This window comes from Galeopterus variegatus, unplaced genomic scaffold (assembly GCF_000696425.1).
Source record: "Galeopterus variegatus unplaced genomic scaffold, G_variegatus-3.0.2 Scaffold17, whole genome shotgun sequence".
Taxonomy (NCBI): domain Eukaryota; kingdom Metazoa; phylum Chordata; class Mammalia; order Dermoptera; family Cynocephalidae; genus Galeopterus; species Galeopterus variegatus.
Genome location: NW_007726128.1, coordinates 585,509 through 600,085, shown reverse-complemented (window position 1 = coordinate 600,085; position 14,577 = coordinate 585,509). Strand labels below are relative to the sequence as shown.

The window sequence follows — 14,577 nt, the reverse complement described above, 5'->3', positions numbered from 1 at the left end:
TACCATGAATACACAAGAACAAAACCCACTGAAAGAACAAAAATGCAAACAAGAAAAAGAAACTAAATCTTACCACCTCAAAAACTAACTACTAACAAAGACAATAAAAGGGAAAGAAAGTAACAAAAGATGTTTAAAACATCCAAACAAAAATCAATAAAATGCCAGAAAACAATACCTTTAAATAACAACCCTAAATTTAAATGGATTAAACTCCCCACTCAAAAGACACAAACTGACTGAATGGATTAAAAGGCAGACCCAACTATATACTGTCTTCAAGAGACTCATCTCACCTATAAAGACAAACACAGACTAGTAGTGAAGGGATGGAAAAAGATAAGCCACATAAATGGAAACCAAAAACAAGCAGGACTAGCTATTCTTATATCAGATGAAATAGACTTTAAAAACCATAAAAAGAGATAAAGAAGGCCACCATATAATAACAAAGTGCTCTATCCAGAATGATGACATAACAATCATAAATGTAGAAACACCCAACACCACATCACACAGATATATAAAGCAAACACCATTATACCTAAAGAAAGAGATAGACCCAAATGCAATAATAGTTGGGGACCTGAACACCACTCTCTCAGCACTGGACAGGTCATCTAGGCAACAAATCAATACAGAAACACAAGATTTAAACTACACTTTAGGGGCCGGCCCAGTGGCGCACTGGATAAGTGCGCTGCTTGGGAAGCGCGGCGGTGCTCCCGCCCGAGGGTTCAGATCCCACATACAGACCGGTTCCCACTCACTGGCTGAGCGAGGCACGGGGGCAACACCGAGGGTTGCGATCCGTTGCTGGACACGGAAAAAGACAAAAATAAAAATAAAAAAATAAAAAAATAAAAAATAAAAAAATAAACTACACTTTAGTCCTAAGAGACCTGGAAGATACCTACAGAATCTTTCATCCAACTACTACAGAATATACATTCTGTATATTCATCAGCACGTGGAACATTCTTCACCACGTTAGGTCACTAGTCAAGTCTCAACAAACTTTTTTAAAAAACGAAATCATTTTGAGTATTTATTTAGACCACAATGGATTAAAACTAGAAACCAATAACAAGTGAAACTCTGGAAACTATACAAGTACATGGAAACTAAACAACATGCTCCTGAACGACCTATGGGTCCAAGAAGAAATTCAACAAGTAATCAAAAAAATTTCTTGAAGCCAATCAAAATAAAGACACATCATACCAAAACCTGTGAGATACTGAAAAAGCATTATTAAAAGGGAAGCTGACTGCAGTAAACACATCAAAAGAACATAAAGACATCAAATAATCAACCTAACACTATACCTCAAAAAACTAGAAAACAAGAATAATCCAAACCCCAATTTAGTAAATCGAAAGAAATAATTAAGATCAGAGCAGAAATGAAACAGAACCCCTTTCCCAAATGATACAAAAGATCAATGAAACAAAAAGTTCAATTTTTGAGAAGATAAACAAAATAGACAAACCATTAGCTAGGCTAACTTAAAAAAGAAGAGAGAAGGGGGCCAGCCCGGTGGCGCACTGCTACAGTGCGCCGGCTCCCGCCGAGGGTTCGGATCCCACATACAGACCGTCCGCTCACTGGCTGAGCGAGGTGCGGGCGCAACACCGAGGGTTGTGATCCCGTTGCCGGTCGCGGTCCGGTACGGGCGCGACACTGAGGGTTGCGATCCGTTGCCGGTCACGAAAAAAGACAAAAAGGGAAAAAAAAAAAAAGAAGAGAGAAGGGCCGACCCCGTGGCGCACTCAGGAGAGTGCGGCGCTGGGAGCGCAGCAGCAGTGGCGCTCCCGCCGCGGGTTCAGATCCTATATAGGGATGGCTGGTGTGCTCACTGGCTGAGTGCGGTGCGGGCGACACCAAGCCAAGGGTTGCAATGCCCTTACCAGTCACAAAAAGGACAAAAAAAAAAGAAGACAGAAGAACCAAATAAGAACAAACAGAAATGAAAAAAGAGATGTTACAACCAATACCTGATAAATCCAAAGAATCATTAGAGACTATTATAAACAACTATACACCAACAAATTTGAAAACCTGGAGAGAATCATTAGAGACTATTATAAACAACTATACACCAACAAATTTGAAAACCTGGAGGAAATGGATTAATTTTTGGACACATAAAAACTACCAAGACTGAACCAAGAAAAAATAGAAAACATGAAGAGTCCAACAACAAGCAAAAAATTGAAGCTGTAATCAGTCTCTCAACAAAGATAAGCCCAGGAGCAGATGAGTTTACTGCTAAATTCTACTGCACCTGTGAAGAAGAATTAATACTAATTCTCCTCAAACTATTCTAAAAAATTGAAAAAGGCCATTCTCCCAAACTCATTCTATGGGTCGGCATCATCCTAATACCAAAAGTAGATAAACATACAACAAAAAAAGAAAACTAACAGTCAATATCTCTAATGAACACTGACACAAAAATCCTCAACAAAATAGGAGCAATCAGAATATAGCGACACATCAAGAAAATCACACCCTTGATCAAGTGGGATTTATCCCAGGGATGCAAGGATGGTTCAACACACACAAGTCAATAAATATGATACATCACATCAACAAAATCAAGGACAAAAACCCTATGATTATCTTAATAGACAATGAAAAAGTATTTGACAAAATTCAACACCCCCTCATGATAAAGAATTTTGGTAAATTAGGACAAAGAAAGTATCTCAACATGATGAAAGTCACATATGAGAAACCCACTGCCAATATTATACTGAATAAGGAAAGCTTTTCCCTTAAGAACAGGAAAAAAACAAGGATGCTCACTCTCACCACTGCTACTTAACGTGGTGTTGGAAGTACTAGCCAGAGCAATCAAGCAAGAGAGAGAAATAAATGGCATCCAAATTCAAAAAGATGAAGTCAAGCTGTCCCTATCTACAGAGGACATGATCCTATACAGAAAAACCTAAAGACTCTACCAAAAAACTCTCGGAGCTGATAAACAATTTCAGTAAAGTTGCAGGGTACAAAATCAACAAGCAAAAATCCATAGCTTCTTTATATTCCAATAACTAGTAGAAAAAGAAATCAAAAAAGAGATCCCATTTAAAATACTCACCAAATAAAATAGGTAGGAATCAATTTAATGTAGGAGGTGAAAGATCTCTATAATGAGAACTACAAATCACTGTTGAAAGAAATTAAATTGGACACAGAAAGATAGAAAAACATTCTATGCTCTTAGATTGGGAAGAATTAATATTGTGAAAATGTCCATATTACCAAAAATGATTTACAGATTCAATACAATCCCCATCAAAATACCAATGACATTCTTAGCCAAAAGAATCCTGAGCAAAAAAAAAAAAGCTGGAGACATTATACTCCCTGACTTCAAAGTATACTACTAAGCTATAAGTAAATAAAACAGTATGGTACTGGCATAAAAACAGACACTTGGACCAATGGAACAGAATAAAGAACCCAGAAATCAACCTACATACTTACAGCCAACCAATCTTCAACAAAGGCATCAAGAACATACATTGAAGAAAAGACTGCCTCTTCAAGAAGTGGTACTGGGAAAACTGGACATCCATATGTAGAAGAATGAAACTAGACCTGTACCTCTCGCCATATCACAAAATCAACTGAAAATGGATTAAAGACATATACATAAGACCAGAAACTACAAAACTCATAAAAGAAAACACAGTGTAAATACTTAATGAAGTAAGAATGGGCACAGACTCATGAACAAGATCCCAAAAGCACAGGCTACAAAAGGAAAAATAAACAAATAAGATTATATCAAAATAAAAACCTTTGCACAACAAAACAAACAGTTATAAGAGTGAAAAGACAACATACAGAATAGGAGAAAATATTCACAAATTATGCATTCAGGAAGGAATTAATATCCAGAATACACAAGGAACTCGAACAACTTAACAGTAAAAAAACAAGTAACCCAATTAAAAAAATGAGCAAAGGAGTTGAATAAACATTTCTCAAAGGAAGATATATAAAGGGCCAACAGACACATGAGCTTAACATCACTAAGCATCAGGGAAATGCAAATCAAAATCACACTGAGATATCATCTCACGACAGTTAAACTGGCCAGTATCAAAAAAATAGAGAACAAATACTGGAAAGGATATGGCGAAAGGGGAACCCTCCTACACTGTTAGCGGGACTGTAAATTAGTGCAGCCATTAAGGAAAACAGTATGAAAAAAACTACAGATAGAACTGCCATATCATCCAGCAATCCCGTTGAAACAAAGGAATGGAAATCATCACAGAGAAGGAATACTTTCACTCCCATTTTTATCACAGCTCTATTTACAATAGTTAAGAGTTGGAACCATCTTAAATGTTTATTGACAGGAGGACTGGATAAGGAAAATGTGGTAAATATACAGGAATAGCTCTGCCATGAAAAGGAATGAAATTTGCAATTTGTAGCAATATGAATAACTTAGAGAAAAGTATGGATGAACTTAGAGAAAAGTGAAATAAGCGAGGTACAGAAAGAGAAAAACTGCATGTTCTCAACTTATGAGGGAGCTGAAAGAAATAAAAAATAAACAAAAAAGAAGGAAAGATATAATAATCACAATAATTCCTTGAACATTCAAAGGAGAGAAAGGAACTGAGGGCACCAGAGACAGGAAAGGGAGAGGGGGAGAAATTGGTAAAGGGCCACAAAATACATTTACAATGAGTAATGTTAAAAATATAAAAAAATAAAAATAAAGACTCACACTACCTGATTTCAAGACTAACTTTAAAGTCACAGTAATCAAGTCGGTAGTATAGGCAAAAGAGTGGACACATAAAAATATCGAACAGAAAAGAGTTCAAAAATAGACTCACTGAAATATGGTTAAGGAATTTTTAACAGAGTTGCCAGAGCAAACTCAGTAATAAGAAAACAAACAACCCAATTATAAAGTGACAATATCAACTACTGAGAAAAATACAGAGCAACTAGTAACTCTCTTACTTTGCAGGAATGAAAACTGGTACAGTGATTGTGGAAATCAACTAAGTAGTTTCTCATAAGTCAAACATACACATCCATATGATCCAGCAATTCCATTCCTAGATATTTATTCAAGCAAAACAAGAACTTATACAGTTACACAAAAAACTCTTATGGAAATGCTTATAGCTACTTTACCTGTAATTATCAAAACCTGGAATTGTCCCTCAAGTGGTGAATGGATAGACAAGCAATGGTACAGCCAAACAATGGAATGCTACTCAACAATAAAAATGAACAAATTACTAAAACTTCCGGTAACATGAATAAACCTCTAATGAATTATGCCAAGCAAAAGAAGTGCAAATCAAAAGGCTATGAGCTATAAGATTCCATGTATGTGACAGTCTAGAAATGCAAAATTCTAAAGACAGACAACAGGTGTTGTCGAGGAAGGGACAGTGGAATTTTTTAGGGTGATAACTGTTCCATAGTGATTACATGTCTATATGCATTTGTCTAAACTCACAGAACTGTATACTACAAAGAGTATATTTTACTGTGTATAAATTATACCTTTACTAAAAAATGACAAAAATGAATATAGAAAAAATAATATGGAAGGAAAACAAGGACAATATAACATGCAGGTGACTGTGGTGTCCATAAAATAGAAAATCCTCTAAATAAAACAAAGAAAAGGACATTCAAAGATCTAATATAAGAAAAACTTCCTTAGATGAAGAAATAAATATGTAGATCAAAAGAATACACTATTTTTGAGAAGAAAAAAAAGTGACAAAAGATTTAGACTCAGACATATATGGTTATTTAATTTCAAAGATAAATAAAAACTCTTTAGCTACTCAAGCAGAAGAAATAAGTAAGCTGCAAACATGTAGAGGTGTGTTGGGAGTGGGTGGATACCAGGCCGATATAAGACAGAACACAATGGGGAAATTACAAAGTTCTGAAGGAAATAGGTACACTGAATCAGAAAGAGAACAGAGAAAGTACAGGTGAAACAACAAAGAACTCAAGAAATTCAATTAACTGGTGGGAATGGGAAGGAAAAGGTCACAAAGAAAAGGTTTCTAAAATGACTTCAGAATCCCCAAAAACAACACTAAAAGTTAGACTACATAGGAAAAATGCCTTCGAAATTCTGAGGGAAAATGACTTCCAAACTAACATTCTATGCCCACTGAAGTATACTTTCCATGCTCTTTACTCAAGGAGCACTACACCAAAGCATGGTCGTAAACAAAAAAAGAGGACAAGCAATGAAGGAAAAAATGGTTTCAGTCCAAGAGAGAGGTAATGTGTACTTTTATCTGAGGATTAACGGAGACCCTGGATGAAAACAGTGACTACCAGTACAGACTAGGGCAGGTCAGAAGATTCTGGAAAACATAACCTCCAATGTTAGATCAATCATCACATACATCTAAACTTTCTAAGAGATGTCTATAGCTGGGTAAAAGTATGAGGTTAAATTAGTTAAATGCACAGAAAATAAAGCAAGCAATAACTTCAGTGAACATAAAAAGGTGAGTGTGAAAGGAAAAGTTACTGTGTATTTGTTACATGGCTAAACTATGGCTGAAGAGCTTCACATAGTAACAAAAATAATAAAGAGCTCACATATTTATTTAAGTGCTTACTATAGTTTTACATATACTAACTTATTTAAATAGTCACAATAATAAGTATGTGTGTGATTTTGGTGGGGGTGGGGGATGAGGGCCAGTTGAAATCAAGGGACAGTTGCTAAATTCTTCATCTTCTATAGTTAAAAGACAATGTCTAAAACAAACCCCCCCCCCCCAAAAAAAAAAATCAAGAATACGCTATATGCATCTTTAGAAATATGGAGATAAATACCTAAAGAAACACTGCAAAGAGTGGAAATGGTAGTGGTATACTGTTTTCTTTAAGCCACATGGACCTGCAATAGTCTCCCACTGATGGCGGGGGTATGTTCCAAGATGCCTAAAACCACAGACAGTACTGAGCCGACTGTCATCAACTGGAACACATTTCTGTTCACGTCTTTCACCACAAATTTGATACCTTTTCCACTTAACTAAGCGCTTACCCTGCACTGTGGCTATAACTTTTGCAGTTTGACATGCAACAGCAACTAGAACAAATTTCTTTTTTCTTCACAATTTCACAGATACAAGATTCATTCTTAGCACAGACCTTAGAAACCTCACTATGATTTTTTTTCTTTCCTTATTAAAGAGTCAAGAACTTTCACCTTTTCACTTAAAGGAAGCACTTTATGGTTTTTCTTTGGCATACCCGAATTGCCAGAATCATTACTCTTGGGCTTTGGGGCCATTTTTAAATTTAAAAAAAAAAAACGTTACTAGAACGTAAGGTTACTGGAGCACAATCCCGTGACAATCCCTTGACAAGTCTATCTGATAACCAGATGACTATGCAGAGACTAAGAGACAGTGAGAGTCTACAGTGTTGATCTGGTGGACAAGAGCATGATTTACATCCTGGGTGGGATGAAGTGTGACATGAGATTTCATCATATTACTCAGAATGATGCTCAATTTAAAACTTAGGAACTGTTTATTTCTACAACTTTCCATTTAATATTTTTTCAGAACTTGGTTCAGTGCAAGTAATTGAAACCAAAGAAAGTGAAACTGCAAATAAAGGGGGACTAACCATATGTGCAGTCTGAATGAAAAAATTTTTTAAATCATACAATTAATAAAAGGCAGGATATATGAGAATAGATGAATATTAATTTTTATTCTAAAATAAAAATGTCCTTAAAAATTTATTCTAACTTTAATCTTTATACAATCATTGTTTTAAATTTAGAACAGGACTTCTCAACCAAGGCACATTTTGGGCCTAGTAATTCTTTGTTGTTTTGGGCTGTCCTGTAGAATATTTAATAACACCCCAGACTCTAAACAGTATATGCTAGTGGCACCCCTCACCCCAAGTTGTGGCAACAAAAAATATCTTCAGACAGTGAAAATGTTGGGGGGTGGCCTAAAGAAACACCTCTTCTTAGACTCTTAGAGGTATCTTTTTAGGAAACTCTCCTGATGAATAAAGGTTTACTTAAAGTTCAGCAATTCTTCAGTTTTACTTTACTTTTCTTTTTATTAAATCTAAAATAAATTATTTAATACTTTGCTTAAAAATACGTGTTTAGCATGTTACCATTCCTAAGAAAGTATTTTTGTTTATTCATCCACCCATTTTTATGTATGAAATGAGAGAGAAGAAATGTTATTGCTGGTGGGATTTTTTGGTACCATTTTTACTTTCTTTGTACTCTGCATTGCTTGACTATTCATAGCAACTATGAATCATTTCCACAAAAAACGTTAAAAATTAAAAATCTAGCAGAGATTGGCACAAAACAGGCACTCAGTAATCACTAGCTCTTTCTTCTCGGCTACATTAAATATCTTGGGCAAAGAAATGATAGTTACTGTATACAAGGTTCAGTCACTCAAAAAATCAATTCTACTCACTGACTCCAATTTGATATTAGGATGGGGAAGTGCAACTAAGTAGGTAGAAGTCACTAGTCGCTGGTAACATTGTACTTACAGAATTAAGTGAGAGGTCCAGAGATGTTTATAAGAATTTGAAGAAAACACCAATCAAAAAAAGAGAAAAAACATGCATGAATTAAAGATGATACTACCATGAACCAAGGAATCAACAATTTAAAACTCCAATCTTTGCACAGTGGGATTACATGTAATTTTTCTCTTTTAGACGTATTTCATACTTCAGAAATTTTCTACAACTATTTTATAAATAATAAAAAAAAACTTCTACTAAATTTGATTAAACCTATAGACACATGCAAAAAGAATGAGGTTTGTTTTTAACTCTGGTTTACCTAATGTAATGATAAATTTGAATAAATTTTAATTTCATCAAAACCTCTAAGTAAATAAATAAGCATATTAACTATTAAGAACATGTAAGAGATGGATCTGTATAACACAAGGCAAGTTCCCCTTCAATTACTATAGACCTGCTCTAAAATTGAACAATTCAAGAATAAAGAAACAGAATCAAAGAAAGGAAAGGCAAAAAGATGACTAAAACTGCATACTATAAAATAAATTCTTGGACCCACCATAATGACCCAGAAAGTGTAACGAGCAACTATGGACACCTAACTTCTCTATCCCCCAGAGACCTAATTACTGGAAGATCCAAAAACAGCTTCCTTGTTACTACTTTTCCAGTCTGGTATTAACAGAGACTAACTAAAACGCAATGTCAATTTTATCACATTCTTCTAGTCAATAAAGGCAGCAATCTAAGTTGAAAAAGTATTAATAATTTTCTCATGGTGTTCGCTAAAGCTATTTTATTCCTGATTTAAAACACACACAAAAAATTTTTTTCAAACTTTTTTTTTTTTTTTTTTTTTTTAATAATTGTCCCTGAGACAAAAAAGGTTGCTTGTCACTGAACTGGACCTTTTGAGAATAAAATGGAAAACACATATCTCTCCTTTTACACAAAGAACTAAAGCATGCCCACTTGATAACTGGACAAAATCTGACATTAAAAATTAAATCACGGGACATCTCAAAAAAACAATAAAAATCTTATGATAATCATTTCTTAGTTTTAATGCTTTTTTATTTATTACACTAAATATGCCTCTCTTGTATAAAAGTCAGTAGACTCAACTAGACTTTAATATCTTATTGAGATAAAATACACTAGATTTCCATGCCCAACTACAAGAAGAAATACAACACAGTCAAGAAAATGGCCTGACTGGAGTAACAACCTTCACATATTATTTCATTAAAATTTAACATTTATAGTTCAAGCCTTATGAAAACCTTTTCGAATAGAGGTGAGGCATTTAAAATAATCAAAGTGCTGGTTAATGTATATATAATACAATTATTTGGGAAGTCAGACAAGCAATTTTAAGAAGTGAAATTTGGAAATCACAGATTAAAGAAATATTGATTTGAACCCAAATGCTGCGCCCCAAATCACAAATATCTTTATTAACTGTACTGCCAATGTTCTGTCTCTTTTTTGGAGGGGGAGAGGTTATATTAAGCAGAGTGGAATTTATTTGTGGCATCTGAATCAAGAAATCTTGTCACTATAATGAAAATGGTTTCATTTGAACAACTCGGACTATTATCAAAATGCAACGTACACTCAATTAAGCATCAAATTTCACATTACACATAATGCTTTATGTCAAGAGATACATGATATTTCATACCACAGAACTGACCAGCTTTTCCAGGTACGTAAATTATTACTCGAGAAGTATAATTCCCTGATACCATTAAGGCCGAAAACCTAGTGGCAGAGCTAGGACTATTTATCTCAAGAATGGTATTACTACATCAATATTACTGCCAGACTATCCCAAATAACGGGCACTTCTGTCTGCGCAACAGAACAAAGACGACGACATGTTTCTAAGGATGACAGTGCAGCAGTCTAAGGTCGCCGAGGAAGAGATGACGAGAAGAGAGGGAAGGGCACCACTGAGGAAGGGGCTGAAGACTTTTGAAGAGATGGCCTAGGCAGACAAAAGAAAATCACGAAAAGGGGCCTGAAAGAATGGGAGGCAGCTTTCACAAAAGAAGGGTGGGGGAGGGGGGCTATCAGCTCTCTTTCTCGTCCATCTGGGTCATTCTTCCATCTCCACTGCATCTCACCGCCAGCATGGTCTCTTCTGCCCAAGACCCAAGGTCTCGAAAGTGACTCGGACAGACCACAGGAAATGGGAAGAAGATGGGGACAGAAGGCACTCCCTGCTGGGTGGGGTGGCACGTTCCGGCCGGGCCTCACCCAGCCCGTTCGGGTCGCCTTCTCTTCCGCCGCTCACGCTAGCACCCCGCAGGCCGCAAAAAAACCACCTTACCCAGCTCGCCATAGAGCACAGCCCCAGAACGCTCCCCATTGCCACAGAGTCGCAAGATCCGCCGATACAGACAAAATGGAGACAGCGTCTTCCTTGCCTTTCCAGGATTATTTACTATCTGAGAGACACTTCCGGCGCAGGATACATCCCGCCCCTCATCTGTGCGTCACTTCCTTCCAGGCCTGGGCAGGGTGTGACTGGGAGGGTGCTGCGCTGAGATTACGCATGCGCAATCCCACCCCGTGAGACCGTCTGCTTTCCAGGTGGAAATCTCCCCAAGACTCCTGGCCGAACGCTTTTGACTAAGGCACGGCTGACCATAGTTTGCCAAGTTGAGAAAATGGTGTGAGGAGAACCCACGTTTACTTGCCATTTGGTTGAATTTGGCCATTAGTAGAGCCTAGAGCTGAGGTGGTGGTTGATGTTTTGCCCTCCTCCGTCAGAGAAACCTCTCGCTGCTTTTGGGGGCTTTGCTTCTTCTTTCTCGGTGTTTATCCGTCCAACCTCCATTTATTTTCCATTTCCCAACTTTCGCATCTATCTTTCCATTTACATTCGTAGCTTATTTTGAAATTCCCTTCCTGGGACAAGTTTTATTGGGATACTTATAATCATCTGGGTGCTTTCACTTCTCTGCATCACATCTGTTTGCTGTTGACTGACTTTTGAATTTCTTGTCCTGTTAAGATGTTACAAGGTTTGCACATCCCAAGATTTTTAATTAGATAAGACATACTACTTATAAAAACGCAAACATATTGAATTTATTGAATGTCACGAGCTGTTGAGATATGTGGAGCCCTTGCTTGTTAGGTGATAATGCACATTTGCAGGGAACGTTTTCATATAAAAGTTCTGGTTCTTATTTTTTTATAGTAATTGGTTCTTGAAGACATTCTGGGAAAAGTGTTTAGCACACAAAAATAACTTAAACTTGAAATACCCGTGGCCATAACTACTAATAGGAAACTCTTTTAAAATCTACAGGTTCCTGAGATATTCATAAATTCTTCCTGCATTTGTTCAATAGAGAGTTTTTTTTCTGAAATATTATTCACTCAAATACAAAAGTTTTTATTAATTTTTCTGGAATGTAACACTCAGCCTCGAAGCACATAAAACATTTTATGTTCATTTAACCTATAGGTTGCTATATGAAGTAGAATTTGCTCATGTAAGTTGTACATACACAACATTAATTGGACACAAAATATATAAATTATAGAGACTATTTTATTAGTTACAAAAGTCCTAGATGCCAGTCTTGTTTTTCTCCCTGCCAACTCTTAAAGAAAATTAAAATGATAGCTTCTTTCAGATTTGACCCCAAACACAACCCAAAGCATAGTAAAAAAAATGCTATCTACTAGTTCTGTTATGGTATGACCTGATTCAACTTTAGAAAATCTCTAGTAGGCAATTTCCAGAAATATTAGGATATTAATTTTTTTGAGAAGTTAGTAGGGAGTCACCTCAAAAAAGGTGCCAAAAAGTTTGGGTGGCTCTGCATATTACATTCTTCTCTTGTGATTGACGTTGCACTTTAGCACTTTGAAGTATCTAAGAATACCTCCTCTCCTAATGTTTTCTAAACTTATTTGACCTTGAAAAACCTCTTTTCTTTTCCATGAAATATGTATTAATATACATCAGAATTAATATTCTGTGGAATATAGTTTAAGAAATAATGATGGAGGGACGGGTGGACTGCATAGCCTTCTGGTAATCTTCCTAGAATATTCTTTTTCATAATTAAACTTTTGATCAGAGCATCAGAGAGATCCAGGTTATATTCTTTGACAAGAATCTGAGCACAGATGTGCTATGTTGCCAATTAAAGACAAGATATAAACTTTAACATTCAAATAAATGGAATGTAAAATTAATAGTCTTTTAGGTTAATTTAGGAGTAAGACCAAGATACACTTCAGAATAGACAGGAACAGAAATGGGCTGAGTGAATTCTGGAGTGCTATCGGCAGGTTTAAGATTTTCCTCAGAAGACAGCCTGGGTTCATTCTCACACGTAGATAAAAAAAGATTGAAGCTCCCAAATAGATCATAGGTGTGATCGTTTTAGTCTAAGAAGACTGTAAAGTAGAGTTGTTACCAGGCTTATCCTGGTCATAATAAAGATTGCAATAATGTATTCATAAAAATCATTATTGTCTTTTTGGGTTGTTTTTGCAGCTGGCCAGTATGGGGATCTGAACCTTTTACCTTGGTTTTGCAAGGCCACATCCAACCAATTGAGCTAACCAGCTACCCCCATAAGAATCATTATTAACCAATATAATCTTCAGGTTGATTTAGGAACCAAATTTAAGTTTATGTAAAAAAATAAGTTACCCTGGTCCGGTACGGGCGCAACACTGAGGGTTGCGATCTGTTGCCGGACACGAAAAAAGACAAAAAATAAAAAATAAAAAATAAGTTACTCTGAAATATTGACTTGTTGGCTATCAGTCATTTAAGTGTTGGGAGAATATCTACCAAAAATAACAATTTTGGTTTCAGAATTTACCTGCATGACAATAAACCCATATCTTCAGCACAAAGGAAAATAAAGGCTTATAACCTTTCACCCCGTCCTGTAATTTCTTATCCAAATTCATAAGGAAATGGTTAGAATCTTCTACATTACATTAAAAGTTCCCAGTTTCAATGTCCCTACACCAAGGTTGACTGAAATCAGACTTACCCCTGGTCACATAATTTTTCCTACCTTTATACAAATATCTTAATGGACCATATCTATAAAACATTGTGAGAATGGAACATGTTTTGAAGAAAATAGGTCAATTTTTTTCTGGAAATTAGAAAATATACTGCTTAGTTCCCTTGTCCTCAGTAGTGAGAGCATCTTGAACCCCTTAAATAAATTATCAAAGGATAAATATAATGCATGCTGTACTGTATAATCCAAGGAGAGAAAGGACAAGTAAAAAGTATTTTATGGCTTTCATTCTAAAATAATTAAATCCTAAATGTAACATGTTTAAATATTTCACCAGATGTTCTATAAGAATAAGCCAGAAATAGATTAGGACATAATAACCCATAGGGGTCAGTATAAACTTAGACTTGGAAGAGACCATATCCTGATTTAAAGACACGCTTCTATCAGTAAGACAGATTGATATTTTTGAAAAAAAAAAAAATTCAAAAACTGAGATATAATGTCAAACATACAAAAATTCTCCTCAGTTATTACCTTAATGTTAAAATAGTAGGTGAACAATGATCTCTTTTTTTTGGAAAAATAAATGTTATCAAATTTATTTTATCAGTATTAACTTGACATAATATTTAGGTGAAATTAATGTTATAAGCAAAAGAAGTTGGGAAATAAAATTCTGTGTGCATAATACCTTTTGAAATTATCAAAAGCACTGAGAAAATCAAATAACATTCTTTTTGAACAGATTTTTTTCATTTGCCTAAGGTTAAGCCAGTAATTCTCATGACAACTAGTGAAGTAGATGTCTACAAAAATATATTTATTTTGGGCAAAATATACATGTATTCACGATGTAAATTATAAAATAGGTAGAAAATTCAAATATGTGTCTAATGTTTATTGTACTTTTTTATAATCATTGAGAAGGGCGTAGGTCCTTGAAAAAAATTCTAATGGCATTTCTAAAACATTATGCATCTCTAGGACATTTAACTAAAATTTGTTTAAC

The 14,577-nt window shown here is 35.5% G+C and overlaps 1 protein-coding gene across 1 annotated transcript in view; it reads right to left on the bottom strand.

The window, feature by feature from the left end:
* SERINC1 (serine incorporator 1) overlaps positions 1-11,058 on the bottom strand; it is a 30,251-nt gene extending 19,193 nt beyond the window's left edge. The window contains exon 1 of the mRNA XM_008566905.1: positions 10,889-11,058. Coding sequence (XP_008565127.1) covers positions 10,889-10,927 — 39 coding nt within the window. The 5' untranslated portion in view covers positions 10,928-11,058. The remainder of the gene's footprint in view (positions 1-10,888) is intronic.
* Between the last annotated feature and the right edge of the window lie 3,519 nt (positions 11,059-14,577).